The sequence below is a fragment of the Pseudophryne corroboree genome, chromosome 11 (genome assembly GCF_028390025.1).
Source record: "Pseudophryne corroboree isolate aPseCor3 chromosome 11, aPseCor3.hap2, whole genome shotgun sequence".
Lineage (NCBI taxonomy): Eukaryota > Metazoa > Chordata > Amphibia > Anura > Myobatrachidae > Pseudophryne > Pseudophryne corroboree.
In genome coordinates this window covers 29,019,132-29,040,481 of record NC_086454.1, presented here as the reverse complement: position 1 = coordinate 29,040,481, position 21,350 = coordinate 29,019,132, and the positions used below count along the sequence as shown (strand labels likewise).

General features: G+C 49.2%; 1 protein-coding gene across 1 annotated transcript in view; it reads left to right on the top strand.

The window, feature by feature from the left end:
* The first annotated feature begins 699 nt into the window (after nucleotides 1-699).
* The window catches only part of PARVA (parvin alpha), an 85,040-nt gene continuing 64,389 nt past the window's right edge, over nucleotides 700-21,350 (top strand). Inside the window, exon 1 of the mRNA XM_063946413.1 lies at nucleotides 700-927. Within this exon, the coding sequence (XP_063802483.1) occupies nucleotides 792-927 (136 nt within the window). The 5' untranslated portion in view covers nucleotides 700-791. The remainder of the gene's footprint in view (nucleotides 928-21,350) is intronic.

Sequence of the window (21,350 nt, the reverse complement as noted above, 5' to 3'; positions counted from 1 at the left end):
GGGTCCCTGTGTATTGGGGGGTATCAGTGCTATGTGTGCAGGGGGTCCCTGTGTATTGGGGGGTATCAGTGCTATATGTGCAGGAGGTCCCTGTGTATTGGGGGGTATCAGTGCTATGTGTGCAGGGGGTCCCTGTGTATTGGGGGGTATCAGTGCTATATGTGCAGGGGGCTCCTGTGTATTGGGGGGTATCAGTGCTATATGTGCAGGGGGTCCCTGTGTATTGGGGGGTATCAGTGCTATGTGTGCAGGGGGTCCCTGTGTATTGGGGGGTATCAGTGCTATATGTGCAGGGGGTCCCTGTGTATTGGGGGGTATCAGTGCTATATGTGCAGGGGGTCCCTGTGTATTGGGGGGTATCAGTGCTATATGTGCAGGGGGTCCCTGTGTATTGGGGGGTATCAGTGCTATGTGTGCAGGGGGTCCCTGTGTATTGGGGGGTATCAGTGCTATATGTGCAGGGGGTCCCTGTGTATTGGGGGTATCAGTGCTATATGTGCAGGGGCCCCTGTGTATTGGGGGGTATCAGTGCTATATGTGCAGGGGGTCCCTGTGTATTGGGGGGTATCAGTGCTATGTGTGCAGGGGGTCCCTGTGTATTGGTGGGTATCCCTGCTGTGTGTCCCGGGAGAGGCACTAGCACAGCACCAGTCAGGGCAGCCGGCTCCCACACTGGCACTGACTGGCAGGCTTACTGGGAGCACTGGGAGGAGGAGGGAGCTGCTGCTGGGATAATTCCGCTTCCGCTGGCGGCAGAGCTCAGCCTCCCTCCCTACACTCTCCCCGCAGCTATGGCCACGTCCCCCCAGAAGTCCCCCTCCACCCCCAAATCCCCGACCCCCAAATCTCCCCCCTCCAGGAAGAAAGATGACTCCTTCCTCGGGAAGCTCGGGGGGACCCTGGCCCGGAGGAAGAAGGCGAAAGAAGGTAACAGGCAGCCCCCACCCATCCCCACTGTATATGTGTGTGACATATGTATATATCTCACCCATCCCTACTGTATATGTGTGTGATACATGTAAATCTCTCATATCCCTACTGTATATGTGTGTGATACATGTATATATCTCACACATCCCTACTGTATATGTGTGTGACATGTATATATCCCACCCATCCCTATTGTATATGTGTATGACAAATGTATATATACCACCCATCCCTACTGTATGTGTGTGATACATGTATATATCTCACCCATCCCTACTGTATATGTATGTGATACATGTATATATCTCACACATCCCTACTGTATATGTGTGTGACATATGTATATATCCCACCAATCCCTACTGTATATGTATGTGATACATGTATACAGTATATCTCACCCATCCCTACTGTATATGTGTGTGACATATGTATATATCTCACCCATACCTACTGTATATGTGTGTGATACATGTATATATCTCACCCATCCCTACTGTATATGTATGTGACATATGTATATATCTCACCCATCCCTACTGTATATGACATATGTATATATCCCACCCATCCCTACTGTATATGTGTGTGATAGATTTATATATCTCACCCATCCCTACTATATGTGTGTGACATATGTATATATCCCACCCATCCCTACTCCCTACTGTATATATGTTACATACAGTATATGTATGTGTGTGTATGTGTATGTATATATATATATATATATATATATATATATATAAAAATGAGACCGGGGAATGCTGCTGGTGTAATATATTTTTTGGGGGTGGTTTGTATGTGGCTGGGGTTATACTATTACCGTGGTAGGCGGTATATGCTGCTGGGCGTTACAGGGGAGGTTTACGCTGCTGGTGTAATATGTGTAATATTCTTGGGGGGGGGGGGGGTTGTGCTGCTGGGGTATTATTGGGGTAGGGGATACATGCTGCTGGCCGTCACAGGGGAGGTATACGCTGCTGGTGTAATATACGTGGCGGGGGGGGGGTTATGCTGCTGGGGTAGTGGGTATACGCTGCTGGTCATTACAGGGGACGTATACACTGCTGGTGTGATATACAGGGTGGGTGGGGGGGTGTATGCTGGTGTGGTATTACTGGGGTAGTGGGTATACGCTGCTGGTCGTTACAGGGGAGGTACACACTGCTGGTGTAATATACTGGGGGGGTTTATGCTGCTGGGGTATTACTGGGGTAGTGGGTATACGCTGCTGGTTGTTACAGGGGACGTATACACTGCTGGTGTGATATACAGGGTGGGTGGGGGGTGTATGCTGCTGGGGTATTACTGGGGTAGTGGGTATACGCTGCTGGTCGTTACAGGGGAGGTATATGCTGCTGGTGTAATATACGGGGGGTGGGGGGTATGCTGCTGGGGTAGTGGGTATACGCTGCTGGTTGTTACAGGTTTGGGAGCCATGTGCATATTAGCAGTAATACTGCAGAGTTTATGTTCCCTGACAGTGCGCACAGGTACCACAGGTAAGGACACCTGTAGGACAGACAGTGCACAGGTATGTGTATCCTCTCCCTGTCTGCAGATCCCGGCCTGGGGACATTGCACGGTGTGAGTTCTGTCCTGACCTGTTCACGGATCAGTGTGTGACTCTGCCTGGTATATACTGTGCTGCCATGTGTGTGATGGGTACTCCCTCTCTTCAGCATCCTTCTGTGCAGCTGTGTGTCTCTGGGAGCTCCCTGCCTGCACGTAGCGGCCGCTGGATCTCCTGCTGTGTTTGGGTGGGTGCAGTGACGCGCAGTGTATTCTGCATCACTGTGCAGGAATGCTGGATGAGAGCAGAGATTCCAGCTGCAGGGTGTCTGACTGCACAGCCGTCCCATTACAGGGGTCTGCTCTGTGGTCAGAGTATGAGCCTGTGAGCAGGGCCCTCATACCTCTATGTCTGTCTGTTATATCACTGTTACGTTCCCAATTGTACAGCGCAGCGGAATGTGCTGGCGCTACGTAAGTAACTGTACTAGTACTGCACTTACAAAGTGCCCTGTGACGGCTCGTGGTGTCGTTCCACCAAGATGGTCCATTTAGCGCACTGCGAGATGTGCTCCTAGGTTCCGCTCGTGGCAGATGTGCGCCAGGGGAAATTCTGTGCATTTGAGGCTTTTATTTTGTATATTATTAACATGGGTCAGAGTTTTCCCGCCATAATGTATCTGACAGGGCAAAAGGCGTCTCATTAGAAGTATATGAGAGATTTGTCGGTGGTGGCCTGGTGCAATAGTCAGAGATTTTGGAAACCCATGCCACCTGCGACCAAGGGGCGTATCTACAGGGTGGCTAGACTGGCAAACGTCCAGGGGCCACCTCGAAGTCAGTCGCTAAATACATGGCTGGGCGATCCATCTCTCTGTACACGGTGCTATTAGGTTACTATGTAGACCAATTAGAGTTGTGACTTCTAGTAGAGCGATGATGGGACACTTCTTGCGCGTCGAAGCCGCACCTGCCCGAAAAGGGGCGTGACTTAAAGAAAGAGGCGTGGTTTCATGTGCATGCCCTCAATCGCGAGCCACGCCTCCCAAGTTTTGTAGCTGTGGCTATGCCCTCGGTCCCTCTGTCTCTTGCGAATAGACCCACCCAAATCCAACTCTCACTGCACGTTACATCTGCCCCCCCTGCAGTGCACATGGTTTTGCCCTTTAGCTAACAAATTTGCTGCTGCGATCAGCTCTGAATTAGGCCCTAAGCCTTGGAGAGAGATAAAGGAGTCTATGTACCAAGCCTTGGAGAGAGAGAGATAAAGGGGTCTATGGGGGACATTTACTAAGCAGTGATATGAGCGGAGAAGTGAGCCAGTGGAGAAGTTGCCCATGGCAACCAATCAGCACTAAAGTAACATCTATAATTTGCATACTATAAAATGATACAGAGCTGCTGATTGGTTGATGGGGAAACCTCTCCACTGGCTCACTTCTCCGCTATTATCACTGCTTAGTAAATGTCCCCCTATATTCTAAGCTGTGGATAGAGATAAAGTACCGTTTTGCTCTGCCTGAGCACGCAATGGCCAGCACTCATTCAAATTGGGCTCTGACCCCGTTTGTGCCTGGCAGGCCGCTGCATTCCTGTAAATTCTATTCACCTTCTTACTATAGAGGTGACACTATGATACGATTCATGGGTGCCCCTCATCCCCTGGGAAGAAAGTGCCTTTGCCCATCTCTGCTCTCTTACCCTGGTAGAAGGGGACAGCAGCTCCTGTTTCCCGGACTGGGAGAGTGTCACTTGGCTGTGTGACATTATCGCTCATTCGTTGTTCTTGGCCTCCCCTAATCTGTTGGCGTCCTGGGTTTGCTGGACAGGAAATGTTGCGCTTAGGCTTTTACGTAAGCTATTCCAAACTGCACGGCAGGGTGACGTTACGTTATCCCAGACCATCCTGTAATAACATTTTATTAGATGCGTCTTATGTATGTAGTGACCCTGCATAGTCCTCGTCCAGCACATACTGGCCTGCATAGCTGCAGCTATGAGGTGACATAATAAAGTTAGGCCGCACAGTGGTTAGCATTGCTGAATCATATCTCTGGGGTCATGGTTTGGTCCAAACCAGTGACGTTTTGTGTGTGGAGTTTGTATGTTCTCATCATGTTTTCGCGTTCTTCTTCCCAAACTCCAAGGACATACAGTACTGGTGGGTTAATTGGCTTCTGACAAAATGATGTGTAGCAGGGAACATAGACTGCGAGCTCAGTGGGTCAGGGATTGATGACGGTGATGAAATATTCCCTGTAAAATAAATAATCAAAAATAATAATTTCTCATACGTCCTAGAGGATGCTGGGGTCCACTTCATGACCATGGGGTATAGACAGTTCCGCAGGAGCCATGGGCACTTTAAGACTTTTCAAAGGGTGTGAACTGGCTCCTCCCTCTATGCCCCTCCTCCAGACCTCATTTTTAGAAATGTTCCCAGGCAGACTGGATGCACTCTAGGGGAGCTCTACTGAGTTTCTCTGAAAAGACTTATGTTAGGTTTTTTATTTTCAGGGAGAACTGCTGGCAACAGTCTCCCTGCTTCGTGGGACTGAGGGGGCAGAAGTAGGAACCAACTTCCTGAAGAGTTTCATGGCTCTGCTTCTGGCTGACAGGACACCATTAGCTCCTGAAGGGTACTGAACACTAGCCATGCCTAGATGCTCACTCCCCCAGCGTGTCGTCACCCCCTCACAGAGCCAGAAGTCAGAAGACAGGTGAGTATAAGAAGATAGATCTTCAATCAACATAGTGACAGCTAAAGGTACCGCGCGGCTAGCGGGAGCGCAGCGCGCCATTGCTGCCCACACACACAGACATTGCAGGGCGCGGGGGGGGGGGTGCGCCCTGGGCAGCAAAATACCTTTCAAACTGGCTGAAAGGGGGCATAAGATGCCCAGGCACAGCCCTACCCCCGCCAGTATAATTATATTATGAAAATCTCTGAGGTGAAATCGCGCCATTGCTAGGGCGGAGCTTCCTCCTCAGTCAGCGAGCACACTGCTCAGCGCCATTTTCTCTCTCTCCTCAGGCTGCAGAGACAACGCTGGTCCTCCTCCACTTCTGACTACAAGTATCGGGGTGCAAAACAAGGGGGGGCACAGCGATTTTGGTGCTTTACAGGTGTATTTACTGTGTAAAACAGCGCTGCATGTCAGTGGGCATTTTGTGTTCACAGGCATTATATGCTGGCGCCGGGGTTGTGAACTGGCTGCTCCTAAACTGTATCCCTCTGACAGATTTTACTGTGGGTCTGTCCCCTATAAGTCCCAGAGTGTCTGTCTGTGTGTGTGTTGTTGCTCGAGTGTGACATGTCTAAGGCAGGGAGTTCTTCCCCGGAAGAAGCCATTTTAGGGACACAGAGTTGTAATGTGGTTGCGTTGCCGGCACACCAAGAGCCTACATGGGTGAAAGAAATGCGTGATAGTATGCATCATATCAATAGGAGGTTAGATAAGTCTGAATCTCATGCAGAATGCTGGAGAAAGTCTGTGGAAGATGGGATTTTTCAGGGTTCTGTTCTTCCACCCGCAGGCGACCCCTCTGGGTCACATAAGAGACCGTTTTCAAATATTGTAAATACTGATACCGACACGGACACTGACAGTGTCGACGATAGTGACTCCAGGAAAATAGATCATAAATTGGCGAAAAATATACAATATATGATTGTGGCTATAAGGGAGGTTCTGGAAGTTACGGTAGCCACTCCTGTACCTCAGGAGAAGGCCTATTTCTATAAAGAAAAGAAATCTAAGGTTACTTTCCCTCCTTCCCATGAGCTGAATACTCTCTTTGAAGGGGTGTGGGTGAATCCCGAAAAGAAATTTCGTATTCCCAAGAGAATTCAGATGGCTTATCCTTTCCCTACAGATGACAGGAAAAAGTGGGAGTCACCCCCGGTGTTAGACAGTGCTCTGTCCAGGTTGACAAAGAAAGTGATTCTCCCGGCACCTGGGACGGCTTCACTAAAAGAGCCGGCAGACCGCAAAATGGAGACTACATTAAAATCCATTTATGTTGCCGATGGTACGCTGCTCAGGCCCACAATTGCTTTCGCGTGGGTGAGTCGCGCTATTGAAAAATGGTCAGAAAGCGTGTCATCAGAGACTGACACAATTGATAAAGATGAGATACTCCTTAAGTTAGGGAATATCAAAGACGCTGCCGCATACATGCTAGAAGCCATGAAAGATATTGGACTCCTGGGTTCAACAGCCGCTACCATGGCAGTATCGGCTCGGCGGGCGTTATGGATTTGCCAGTGAAACGCGGATGCAGATTCCAAAAAGAATATGGAGGCTCTCCCGTATAAAGGTGAGGCCTTGTTTGGTGATGGACTGGATGCGTTAGTCTCGGCGGCTACCGCAGGTAAGTCAACCTTATTGCCTTCTGCTCCGGTACTGGCAAAAAAGACATATCACTCTCACATGCAGTCCTTTCGGCCCAATAAATACAAAAAGGCCAAAGGTTCCCCCTTCTTTGCAGGTAGGGGAAGGGGAAAGGAAAAGAAGTCCACAGTGGCTTTAGGATCCCAGGAGCAGAAGTCAACACCTACTTCTGCCAAATCTACAGCATGACGCTGGGGCTCCCTTGCGGGAGGCCGCTTGGGTGGGGGCACGTCTGAAACTGTTCAGTCAAGGTTGGATTCAATCTGGCCTGGATCCCTGGGTTTTACAAATACTGTCCCAGGGGTACAAGCTGGAGTTTCAAGACGTTCCCCCATGCTGATTTTTCAAATCGACCTTACCAGTTTCTCTTCCAGAAAGGGAAGCAGTAACAGCGGCAATTCAAAAATTATGTCAGGATCAGGTCATAGTCCTGGTACCTTTCTCACAACAAGGGGAGGGATTTTATTCAAGCCTTTTTGTTGTTCCGAAGCCGGACGGCTTGGTCAGAACGATCCTAAACCTAAAAAATCTAAATCTCTACTTGAAATGGTTCAAGTTCAAAATGGAATCACTGAGGGCAGTGATTTCCAGTCTGGAGGAGGGGGACTACATGGTGTCGGTAGACATAAAGGATGCTTACCTGTATGTTCCCATTTATCCGCCCCACCAGGCTTATCTGAGATTCGTAGTTCAGCATTGCCATTCCCAATTCCAGACGTTGCCTTTCGGTCTCTCCACGGCGCTGAGGGTATTCACCAAGGTGATGGCGGAGATGATAGTCCTCCTTCGTCAAAAAGGAGTCAGTATTATTCCTTATCTGGACGATCTCCTGATAAAGGCGAGATCCAGGTAGCTGTTGCTACAGAACATCACACTCTCCCTGTCTATACTCCAACATCACGGTTGGATCATAAATTTTCCAAAGTCACACTTGGAACCGACGACAAGATTGTCTTTCCTCTGAATGATTCTGGACACAGAGGTTCAGAGAGTTTTTCTTCCTGTGGAAAAGGCTCTGGAAATTGAGAAAATGGTGAAACAGATATTAAAGCCAACAAGTGTGTCGATCCATCAGTGCATTCGATTGTTTGGAAAGATGGTGACGGCCTATGAGGCCCCACAATTTGGCCGATTCCATGCCAGAGTATTCTAGTGGGACCTGTTGGACAAGTGGTCGGGTTCCAACCTACACATGCACCGAAAGATAACCCTGTCGTCAAAAGCCAGGATTTCGCTCCTGTGGTGGCTACACAGTTCTCACCTACTAGAGGGACGCAGGTTCGGGATTCAGGACTGGCTCCTGGTAACCACGGATGCAAGTCTCCGAGGCTGGGGAGCTGTCACTCAAGGGGAAAGCTTCCAAGGAAAATGGTCAAGTCAGGAAACCTGCCTTCACATAAACGTGCTGGAATTGAGAGCCATTTATAACGGCCTTCAACAAGCGGTACATCTTCTGGAAGATCATCCCGTGCAGATCCAGTCAGACAATGTAACAGCAGTCGCGTACATAAACAGGCAGGGTGGAACGAAAAGCAGAGCGACAATGGCAGAGGTGACAAAGATCCTCCTCTGGGCAGAAAGACATGTAAAGGCTCTGTCTGCGATTTTCATTCCGGGAGTAGACAACTGGGAAGCAGACTTCCTCAGCAGACACGATCTCCATCCAGGAGAATGGGGCCTCCACCAAGAAGTCTTCGCAGAGGTGGCAAGTCTTTGGGGAGTTCCTCAAGTAGACATGATGGCATCTTGCCTCAACAAGAAGCTTCAGAGATATTGTTCCAGGTCGAGAGACACTCAAGCAATAGCAGTGGATGCACTGGTGGTCCAGTGGGTGTTCAAGTCGGTGTATGTCTTCCCTCCACTTCCGCTGATCCCAAAAGTTCTCAAAAGGCTCTGTTTGTCCTGTATGCTCCCAACAAAATTGTGTGCCCTGCTTCCAAGCAGACTCTTGCACGCTGCATCAGAGGAACGATTCAGCATGCTCATTCTACGGCTGGATTGCCGTTACCGACGTCGGTGAAGGCCCATTCCACTAGGAAGGTGGGCTCTTTTTGGGCGGCTGCCCGGGGGTCTCGGCATTGCAACTTTGCCGAGCAGCTACTTGGTCAGGGTCAAACACATTTGCAAAGTTCTACAAGTTTGACACCTTGGCCGATGAGGACTTCAAGTTCGGTCAATCGGTGCTGCAGGGTCATCCGCACTCTCCCGCCAGTACTGGAGCTTTTGTATAAACCCCATGGTCATGAAGTGAACCCCAGCATCCTCTAGGACGTATGAGAAAATAGGATTTTGATACCTACCGGTAAATCCTTTTCTCCTAGTCCGTAGAGGATGCTGGGCGCCCGTCCCAGTGCATACTTTACCTGCAGTTTGGTTTATTGGAATTACACATGTTGTGTTATACAGGTTGAGTATCCCATATCCAAATATTCCGAAATACGGAATTTTTTGAGTGAGAGTGAGATAGTGAAACCTTTTGTTTTCTGAGGCTCAATGTACACAAACTTTGTTTAATACACAAAATAATCTAAAATATTGTATTAAATGACCCTCAGGCTGTGTATATAATGTGTATATGGAACATAATTGAATCGTGTATGTGCACACACTTTGTTTAATGCACAAAGTTATTAATAATATTGACTAAAATGACCTTCAGGCTGTGTGTATAAGGTGTATATGATACATAAATGCATTCTGTGCTTAGACTTGGGTTCCATCACCATGATTTCTCATTATGGTATGCAATTATTCCAAAATACGGAAAAATCCCATATCCAAAATACCTCTGGTCCCAAGCATTTTGGATAAGGGATACTCAACCTGTATTAGTTTCAGCATGTTGCTGTACTTGGCTCATGCCTGTTGGCGTGTGTTATGATGAATGCCATGTTGTGCGGCATGGTTGCGGTGTGAGCTGGTATGTATCTCACCATTAGTAAAGTAAATCCTTTTCCTCGAAATGTCCATCTCCCTGGGCACAGTTCCTATAACTGAGGTCTGGAGGAGGGGCATAGAGGGAGGAGCCAGTTCACACCCTTTGAAAAGTCTTAAGAGTGCCCATGGCTCCTGCGGAACCGTCTATACCCCATGGTCATGAAGTGGACCCCAGCATCCTCTACGGACTAGGAGAAAAGGATTTACCGGTAGGTATCAAAATCCTATTTATACGCTGTTACCGTTGGCAATTGGAATAACGTAACGCTGGAACTATTAAATCCAGTGTTGGGAATCACCAGCTTCTATGAACTCAGCAGATTCCACGGTACGGGCTGTGCGCACCCCTTGTACGTTCGCAAACAGACATCAATGAACCCCCCAGACATGTATACAGCACCGTTCTGTCCTGTTACAGGAGAGAATCAGGGGATTACATATTTGGGGTGTCACCGGTCAGATAAAGTTACTGTGGTTTTTGTATTGGTATTTGCCCCTGTACGACCAAAAACAACACAATATGTATTGTAATATGCTGCCATGGAGGAGAAAATGATTTATTAAAGCCTTAAGTGTGTCATAAATAGAAGAAATTTGAATTAATTTTAAACATGACTTTGTTGCCACAAATTATCCAGATCCATTGCATAAAATACTTTCTACTTGGCTTGCTGACCATTTGTCCCAGAAACCCCTGCTTGTGTAGGTAACCATGGGGGTAATTCTGAGTTGATCGCTGCAGGAACTTTGTTAGCAATTGGGCAAAACCATGTGCACTGCAGGGGGAGGCAGATATAACATGTGCAGAGAGAGTTAGATTTGGGTGGGGTGAGTTCAGTCTGCAATCTAAATTGCAGTGTAAAAATAAAGCAGCCAGTATTTACCCTGCACAGAAACAAAATAACCCACCCAAATCTAACTCTCTCTGCACATGTTACATCTGCCCCACCTGCAGTGCACATGGTTTTGCCCAATTGCTAAAAAATGTCCTGCTGCGATCAACTTGGAATTACCCCTCATATAGGTTTCCTTTTCCCGAAGGTCCGAGCTACTTTTTGATGCTTTTTATACCGAAAGCAAATTAGACAGATTGAGCAGCATTCTTGTAGCCTAAAAAGAAAACTTACCATGTCAATGTCTCTTTTCCCGAAACATCCCAGAGACTTTCCACAAGCCTGGAAGAGTGAGTTTGGGGGGACACATGTTGGGGGGCAGTGATTACTAGTATTAATATTAACATTATTAGAACTTTTTTTTTTAAACTTCTCTCACAAAAAGAGACGCGGCAGGGTGTAAATTGTCAGGAGCCCCTTCTCTTAGTGCCGACGCTACATTTATAGCGCTCTATAAATGCTGTATGATATGTCGGGTCAGTACAAGGTTCCATCTGTGCTTCTAACACGGCCTGATTCATGTCTGTAAGTAAAGCAAAAAAGCAAGAAACTGGTCAAAACCACATTGCACTGCAGGTGGGGTGGATGTAACATGCGCAGAGAGAGTTAGATTTGGGTGGGGTGTGTTCAACCTGATATCTAGATTGCAGTGTAAACATAAAGCTGTCTAACGTGTGGGTTACGTGCAAAAGCAGCCAGTATTTACCCTGCACAGAAAAAAATCTAAATGTATTTGCTCCCCTTGCATTGCAACATGGTGTGTTCCAGACTCAAAGGGCCGAATTCAGACCGGATCGGTGATGTGCGTTTTCTCACAGCAGCCGATCAGGTCTGAACTACGCATGCTCCGGAGCCGCAGTGCGCCGGCGCATGCCAGACATCCGATGGCCGTCTCAGCCCTGTGAGAGCCTCTGCCTGATTGATGGGCAGAGGCAGTCGCTGTGCGGGCCGGCGGCGTTTGGCTGCTGTTTTGTAGGCGCTGTCCGGGCAACGTAGGCGTGCTCGGACCATGCGGGGGGGGGCGGGCCGCGGCGGCTGCGTGACGTCATACGCAGCCGCTGCGACCCGGACAGCGACGGGTAGCTCCCTGCCAGCGCGCAGGAGCTGCACAGGTAAGATGCTACTCGGGTACAAAAGCATCACCGCCGTGCAATGCTTTTGTACCTGTATGGGAAGGGGGGCTAGGGTCAGACATGCAGGGCGGATTACCCTTGTGCTGGGTGTCCCCCGCATGTCTGTGAAAGTGATCGTAGATGTGCTAAATTTAGATCAGGGGGTAAATTTACTAAGATGAGAGTTCTATTTAAGATGGGATGTTGCCCATGGCAACCAATCAGATTCTACTTCTCATTTATCTAGCACCTTCTAGAAGATAATACCTGAAAGCTGATTGGTTGCTATGAGCAACATCCCATCTTACATAGAACTCCCATCTCAGTAAATTTACCCCCAGGTCTGAATTAGGCCCAAAGTTACTTGTTTTTTTGCTTTACTTACCAACATGTGTCAGGCCCTTTGTACCTCTGTACCTGCGTGTGCGAGCCCCAGTGATCTTGTTTGTCAGTGATGTCTCTGTATTACTCTGCGTGTTTCTGTGTACACTCCTAACGGAGTATTACACATTAATATCACGCTTGGGGGGCCGCCACGTGCGGAAGTACAACGCGCTTCTCCAAGGTGATGGCTTCTCTATAATATATATATTTGCAATAGACATTTTAATGTCACACATCTTGATCTGTGAGCAGGTTGCTGAGAATTGGTGGCAGACACCTCCGGGCACTGGAGAGGTGTAAGGATTATACGCGGCCTGGTTTGATAGGGGGGGGTGTAAGGAAAACTAACGCCTGCGGCATACCTTTAGCTTCAGTAATTGGTGTCATATCAGGCTGGGCAATTTCTATGCTGTGGATGGTGACAGACGTACAACTGTCCAGGTAACAGGAGAGTTGGGCAAACACTGGGAAAATTGCATTCTGAGTAACAAAACGTCAGTAATCTCAGAGATGGCTGTATGGGCTGCGAGGCGCTGCAGACCCTTTGCAGCGCCCTAGAAATAACTGTTAATAAAAATAATGCAATCATCTGCGGGAAATCTTAGAACTGTGTGCCTATAGTGATCCCTTGTGTTGCTGTGGCTCCTAGATCTGACTGACTGGCTTCTGAATTCAGTATTGTTCTATCCATCCCAAAAATGACCTCAATGCCCAATATCAATCCGATTGAAATTTAATTGGATCGTCGGGAAAAAGTTCAGCGCTATGGAGCTTTATTGGCGAATCTGTACACTTGTCTCGCATCGATCGGCCCTGGGTGGTCATTCCGAGTTGTTCGCTTGGTAATTTTCTTCGCATCGCAGCGATTTTCCGCTTATTGCGCATGCGCAATGTTCGCACTGCGACTGCGCCAAGTAAATTTGCTATGCAGTTAGGAATTTTACTCACGGCATTACGAGGTTTTGCCTTCGTTCTGGTGATCGTAATGTGATTTACAGGAAGTGGGTGTTTCTGGGCGGAAACTGGCCGTTTTATGGGTGTGTGTGAAAAAACGCTGCCGTTTCTGGGAAAACCGCGGGAGTGTCTGAAGAAACGGGGGAGTGTCTGGGTGAACGCTGGGTGTGTTTGTGACGTCAAACCAGGAACGAAACTGACTGAACTGATCGCAGTTGCCGAGTAAGTGTGGAGCTACTCAGAAACTGCTAAGAAGTGTCTATTCGCAATTCTGCTAATCTTTCGTTCGCAATTTTACTATGCTAAGATTCACTCCCAGGAGGCGGCGGCTTAGCGTGTGCAATGCTGCTAAAAGCAGCTTGCGAGCGAACAACTCGGAATGAGGGCCCTTGTGCGCTCCGTTTACGGCATTCGATATGCGGCCCTCCAGCTGCTAAGGTGCTACACATCCTAGCATCCCGGCATGCTAAAACTGTGGCATGGTGTGCTGGGATGTGTAGTTCCACAGCAGCTGGAGCGCCACATATTGAATAATCCTGGTTTAAGGCATACAGTAATTGCTGACTTAGTAGGACTTCTGTCTGGGAGGTCTCTGGTGCAGCTGCGGGGTGGGTGGCAACATGAATCGAACCATCATGTCCCCCGACCAATCTGCCCACAAACTCACGACGTCTCCGTCATTTTGCCGAAAAAGGCATGGCCACTATGATGCAGGTCACAGAGAAACTCCATGCAGAAGTGGACGAGGTGAGGAAGGGTCTTACTTTAAATATACAGGTTTGTTACGGGATCCTGACAGGATGCCGACGGTCAAAATACCGACAGTAGCATCCCGGCTATCATAATCCCTACAAATTTTGGCAAGCACTGGTGGAGGGGAGGGGAGGTTTCTGGGTGCTCGGAAACCCCCCTGCGTGCGCCACTGTTTACCCGTATACTTACTTTCAGGCTGTCGGTGTTCCGGAACCGCTCTCCTGAGTGGTTTTGGGATTCCAGTCTTGGTCACATGACCGCCAGCATCCCGTGCAATTGTATTCTTGTGTCATGGAATGTTTTATAATTTTCTCTAAACTTGTTACTCGATAACTTTTTGTATTTTTCCCCTGCATGTTCGACTTGGGCCCTAATGGAAATATTTATTTCTGTGTTTGATATCCAGTTGTGTTTCTACTATTGTAATGTGTCACTCATTGCTTTAATAAAAATATATTTTTTTAAATTTCAAAAATATATACTTTTAGATTAAGTTTTTCTGACATGAAAATTCTCCTAGTACTATTTTCTATTATAATATCACAGTTCCCTGGCCAATGTACAGTTCTCTGTGGTCTACACAAAGTTATTGTCCTCTGTTATCGGCCAGTTTTGGTGCTGAAACGTCCCAAGCGACAACCTTACATTACATGAACAACCGCATCAGCGGAGACCCTGTAATATTTACTACAAGCGGCTATTTTCTATGAAGCCAGTCCTGCTACTCGTATCTGGAGCGGAGCTTGTTGCGGTGACGTATGGCTGAGGCTGGGCTTTAGCAATACAGCAATTTTATCTTCCTCTATAGATAAGCTGGTGTATGAAGTTGGTGCAGGTGTTGGTAATTATCAGAGAAGTTCACTGAAGCAGCCAGTATTTACCCTGCATGCATACATAATAAAGGTATTTGCCCCACTTGTAGTGCAACCGGGCTTGTTCAGGTGCAAAGTTACTGGCTTGTTTTAATTTTGCTCCTAACTCCAGAGTCAGACCTTTGTCAGTGACCCCCTCTCTTGAAGAACCCCTAACTCCTGGATTAATGTAACTATAGGTGACGCAGCAGGTTCGCCAGGTCACGGTTGGCCAGATGACTCTTTATACATTCCCATTGCGACCGTCAATAACACGGAGGCGCCATACATTACCTGTGCCGCTACTGCTTGGAGAAGATAGGATTGTGTATTGTTCTGTCCTTTATTCTTTACTGTGTAATGTTCAGTATATTGTCTCCTTAACAAGGCTTTGATTTTGTCTTGCATAAAAAAGCGGCAAGGTGATTGCATTGAGCTCCCAGGCTCTAGCGTTCCATTGTGACACGTCTGATACATAAACGCACTTTATGTAATACGCCATTTGTGCCTTTGTTCAGGCAGCACTGAATGTACGTAGACTTTGCATTATTCCTGAATAAGGAAAGAAAATTCCGGCTTTGTGTGTGAAACAACATATAGAGCTGTCTGAGAGCCCCTCAGTATTGCACAGGGAAGGGGGGTGGGGGGTCTATTGCTAGAACATAAAGTTAGCAGAACGCTTCCATTATGCCGAGCCCACCGTCCTTTGTGTGCACGCACGTCTTCTTCTGAAAATGAGGCTAAGTGTCATCGAGGTAATAGAATAAATATTTTAAAAGCAGCATTGTTTGCTGTGCAGATTTGCGTAGGGAAGAACGCGTCTGAAAGGGATCACTTAGCAGCGATTCACAGGTGCGGGTCATGGACACTGGTCCAGAGAGAAGTGTACACCGGCTCTGTGTTTGCTGCCTTGGCATGCGGCGGATACGGTGAACTCCAGCAATTTCCTTCTCTCATTGAACAAAGTTGCTGATTCTTTGTTTTTCATTCTTGTGAGTTTTTTTCTTCTGCGCTTTCACTGTCTTTCGTCGGCTTTAAGTTGTACAAATGTCCTCTGGACTTTGTCACAGATCTAATGTCACTGTTTTGGTTCACCTCGTACCTCTGTCACTGTTCCTCTTCTTTATCTAATTCCACCCCACCCCATTCTCTGCTTCCGTGCTTTCCTCCCACAGTCCAATAATATACTGGTAGGTTAATTGGCTCTTGTAGAAGTGTCATTGTGCGCGTTGACATCCGTTTAGAGTAGACTAGATGGTGGTTCTTATCTGATGTCACATTCTATGTTTCTATACCTGTCGGTGTCCCCCATGGACCTGTCCTTGGCCCTCTCGTATTCTCCCTTTACACCTCCTCACTTGGAAACCTCATCAGCACCTTCGGTCTCCAGTGCTACCTCCAAGCTGATGACAATACACCTCCCTTCCCCGGAACTCATTGTTTCCCGCACTTCCCAGGCCCCTTAGCTCCCAGTCTCTTTCTGTTGATGACCTCTCTCTGTCCTCTTGTCTTTCTGGTTCGCTGACTGTCTTCCTTGATTCCTCCCTCTTCCAAATATCTCTTACACCTCATATCCAACATCTCTAGGGTCAGGCCCAGAGGCCACCAAGAGTTTCATCCATGCCCTCATCACTTCCCACCTTGTCTACTGTAAGCTCCCGCTCTTTTGCCTTGCTTTACTAAGATTTCTTCCATCATGAACGCTACTGCTTGTCCCATTTTCCTCTTGCGCCAATCAGCCTCAGCAACCTGACTCCCTACCCTCATGTTCTCAAGCATTTATCTCCCTGCTGTCATGCCCCCGCGCTCCACCTGTGCTCCCTTATTGGGGTAACACCTCAGCCTGTGTTGCTCTGTCTCCAGAGTCCAGGCTGGTGTCTACTGATGGAAGCCTCCCGTCGTCATTGGTTTACATTTGCGCTGCTGCCGCAGACTGGCCTGGAAACCCAGTGACCACAGTGTAATTACTGTGAGTGGGGATTCTGCTACCTAGCCTGTAATGCCGCCCTGCACCACTGCTCCGCCCGCTTCACCTTGGGTACCTCCTTCCACGCTAACCTCCAGCTATGTCCCTCTCCTCTGGGACCGGCTCTCACCAAATTAAACTTTTTCAGCCAGTTTTGTACTCACACACCTTTTCATTATAGTCTACCAGCCCTCCCCCTACACTTGCCTCTCTAACCTTATCCTGCCCCACAGTGTGGTGATCAGGATATGGGAGTCTCCTGGACTTTCCGCTAGAGTAGGAAAGCATGTGGTTGCCCCCCACACCCCGGGTGTTCCGTGTTAGGGCTTCAGGATTTAGTTGCTGCCTTCCTGAATAGGTGGGGGTCCAACCCTTGGTTCTGATATGGATGGTCGACCATGTTAAGGTTGACAGTCATTAGGTCGACCACTATTGGTCGAAATTGACATGGTCAAATAGGTGACACATGAAAATTGTTGACGCGGGGCGGCTCGATATTTGAAAAGGTCAAAATTGATTTATTTTTTTTACTGTTTTTGGTGTCATTTTTTTCTTTTCAGGTGTTTTTTTTATTTTATATTTTATTTATTACATTCAACAAGTATATTAATTATTATATGCAAAACTCATGCTCATTAACTTCATCTTTCCAACGATTGATCTTATTTGCCCTCTGCCCCCTCTGCGACCCAGGGAGGCGACGGCTGCCTGCTTAGTATGAGATTTCCATATGGTTTAAGAAAATCCTGTAAAAGTTTCTAGAAAAGTCATAAAAGTTGATGAGAGGAAAACGTTCCCCATGATTCACTTCCTGGTCATAGGCAAATATTTGTACGTATTATTCTGTGACAGCACTTGGGACACTTATTGCTGGTATACTGCCATCAGACAAGTAATTATCTTAATGTCTGGAAATAATATTGTTAGATTATAAAAATAATTATAAACATGCAATCACATGTCGCTGTTCTATAAGCTGACTGATTTCTGACTCTCGGTTGCGCAGAGATCTGCACAGAGCTCTCACTGGCTGCCTGACAGGAGACAGCTTCACTTCTCCCGCAGCCAAAGCTGTGTCAGCACCTGTAGCCGGCACCCCGTGCCCCACCACCACCCATTCATATCACCCCCACTCATGGATCGACCCCACTCGCTGAAGAGAGAAGGGTGGCATGAGGATGGAGAGACATAGGGGGTGCATAAACATAGAGAGACACAGGTGGAGAAGGCTGGAGAGATACAGGTGGAGGGAGGATGAAGAGACACAGGTGGAGGGAGGCTGGAGAGACACAGGTGGAGGGAGGCTGGAGAGACACAGGTGGAGGGAGGCTGGAGAGACACAGGTGGAGGGAGGCTGGAGAGACACAGGTGGAGGGAGGCTGGAGAGACACAGGTGGAGGGAGGCTGGAGAGACACAGGTGGAGGGAGGCTGGAGAGACACAGGTGGAGGGAAGCTGGAGGTACACAGGTGGAGGGAGGCTGGAGAGACACAGGTGGAGGGAGGCTGGAGGGACACAAGTGGCATGAGACTGGAGAGACAGCGGTGGCCATGAGGCTGGAGGGACATGGGGAGGGCATGAGGTTGGAGAGACACAGGTGGAGGGAGGCTGGAGAGACACAGGTGGAGGGAGGCTGGAGAGACACAGGTGGAGGGAGGCTGGAGAGACACAGGTGGAGGGAGGCTGGAGAGACACAGGTGGAGGGAGGCTGGAGAGACACAGGTGGAGGGAGGCTGGAGGGACACAGGTGGAGGGAGGTTGGAGGGACACAGGTGGATGGAGGCTGGAGGGACACAAGTGGCATGAGACTGAAGAGACACAAGTGGCATTAGACTGGAGAGACACAAGTGGCATGAGGTTGGAGAGACACAAGTGGCATGAGGCTGGAGAGACACAAGTGGCATGAGACTGGAGAGACACAAGTGGCATGAGGCTGGAGAGACACAAGTGGCATGAGGCTGGAGAGACACAAGTGGCATGAGGCTGGAGAGACACAAGTGGCATGAGGCTGGAGAGACACAAGTGGCATGAGGCTGGAGAGACACCAGTGGCCATGAGGCTGGAGGGACATGGGGGGGGGGGAGGGCATGAGGCTGAAGAGACACAGGTGGAGGTAGGCTGGAGAGACCTGGGTGACAAGAGGCCAGAGGGACACAAGTGGCATGAGACTGGAGAGACACGGGTGGCCATGAGGCTGGAGGGACATGGGGGAGAGGGCATGAGAATGGAGAATCACAGGTGAGGGAATGCTGGAGAGACATGGGTGGCATGAGGCTGGAGGGACACGGGTGGCATGAGACTGGAGAGACACTGGTGGTCATGAGGCTGGAGAGACACAAGGGGTCATGAGGCTGGAGAGACACAAGGGGTCATGAGGCTGGAGAGACACAAGGGGTCATGAGGCTGGAGAGACACAAGGGGGGTCATGAGGCTGGAGAGACACAAGGGGTCATGAGGCTGGAGGGACACAAGGGGTCATGAGGCTGGAGGGACACAAGGGGTCATGAGGCTGGAGGGACACAAGGGGTCATGAGGCTGGAGGGACACAAGGGGTCATGAGGCTGGAGAGACACAAGGGGTCACGAGGCTGGAGAGACACAAGGGGTCAAGAGGCTGGAGAGACACAAGGGGTCACGAGGCTGGAGAGACACAAGGGGCCACGAGGCTGGAGAGACACAAGGGGTCATGAGGCTGGAGGGACACAAGGGCTCATGAGGCTGGAGAGACACAAGGGGTCATGAGGCTGGAGAGATACAAGGGGTCATGAGGCTGGAGAGACACAAGGGGTCATGAGGCTGGAGAGACACAAGGGGTCATGAGGCTGGAGAGACACAAGGGGTCATGAGGCTGGAGAGACACAAGGGGTCATGAGGCTGGAGAGACACAAGGGGTCATGAGGCTGGAGAGACAAGGGGTCATGAGGCTGGAGAGACACAAGGGGTCATGAGGCTGGAGAGACACAAGGGCTCATGAGGCTGGAGAGACACAAGGGCTCATGAGGCTGGAGAGACACAAGGGCTCATGAGGCTGGAGAGACACAAGGGCTCATGAGGCTGGAGAGACACAAGGGCTCATGAGGCTGGAGAGACACAAGGGCTCATGAGGCTGGAGAGACACAAGGGCTCATGAGGCTGGAGAGACACAAGGGGTCATGAGGCTGGAGAGACACAAGGGCTCATGAGGCTGGAGAGACACAAGGGCTCATGAGGCTGGAGAGACACAAGGGCTCATGAGGCTGGAGAGACACAAGGGGTCATGAGGCTGGAGAGACACAAGGGGTCATGAGGCTGGAGAGACACAAGGGGTCATGAGGCTGGAGAGACACAAGGGGTCATGAGGCTGGAGAGACTCAAGGGGTCATGAGGCTGGAGAGACACAAGGGCTCATGAGGCTGGAGAGACACAAGGGCTCATGAGGCTGGAGAGACACAAGGGCTCATGAGGCTGGAGAGACACAAGGGCTCATGAGGCTGGAGAGACATAGGTAGCGTGATCCTGGAGAGACATAGGTGGCGTGATCCTGGAGAGACACAAGGGGGCACGAGGCTGGAGGGACACAAGGGGTCATGAGGCTGGAGAGACACAAGGGGTCACGAGGCTGGAGAGACACAAGGGGTCACGAGGCTGGAGAGACACAAGGGGTCACGAGGCTGAAGAGACACAAGGGGCCACGAGGCTGGAGAGACATAAGGGGCCACGAGGCTGGAGAGACACAAGGGGTCACGAGGCTGGAGAGACACAAGGGGTCACGAGGCTGGAGAGACACAAGGGGTCACGAGGCTGGAGAGACATAGGTGGCGTGATCCTGGAGAGACATAGGTGGCGTGATCCTGGAGAGACACAAGGGGGCACGAGGCTGGAGGGACATGAGGGGGCATGAGGCTGGTGGGACATGGGAAGCAGGAGACTGGTGAGACACGAGGGGGTGGGGGGAGTTAGCCTTTACTAGAGCACATTGAGGGATAGAACCGGAGAGACACAGAAGGGATGAGGCTGTATGGTGACCACACTTGCTAGTGACCCAGCGAATGATAAAAATACATGTTTATGTATAATAGGGAATGGGCATTCCCCTATTGTAAATTAAAAGCAGCTTCTCCGTAATCGTTGCACTATACTGCGGTGTCTCCACCGTTGGGAAGGCTAAATGTATGCTGGTCCCCACTACTTGTGATCCGCTGGTGGGGATTGGCTGTAGACGGAACATGATGTTCCCCTATCCTCCTCAAGATGGTGCTAGATACACGATTATGGAGTGCATATAGAATACGGTTATATAATTATAATAATACAAATAATTATTTTATTTATAGCGCGCCCTTTCCCCAATAGATAAGGGTTATGTTTATGAGAATGTCGCCTTTACGGATTCCTTGTACAACCTGCACAATTGTTCCCGCAACCTCCGCTTTCCTTACTGTCATTACCAGGTCGCTCAGCTCACAGGGAGCTAATATTGTGCCATTAATCATTCAATCTACTCCCGTGTTAGTCCACTAATTGCAGCTACATCAGCAGGAAAATGTCTCATTTACAGTCTGATCCCTGCGCCGGAGGCCTCTCACCAGGCCCTGCCGTCTGCGGCGTCATAACGGCAGTCATCCATTCTGGTTACTCTTATGCAGCGACTCCGCACAGACCTCTTTTCTGGGTTTTTAAACGG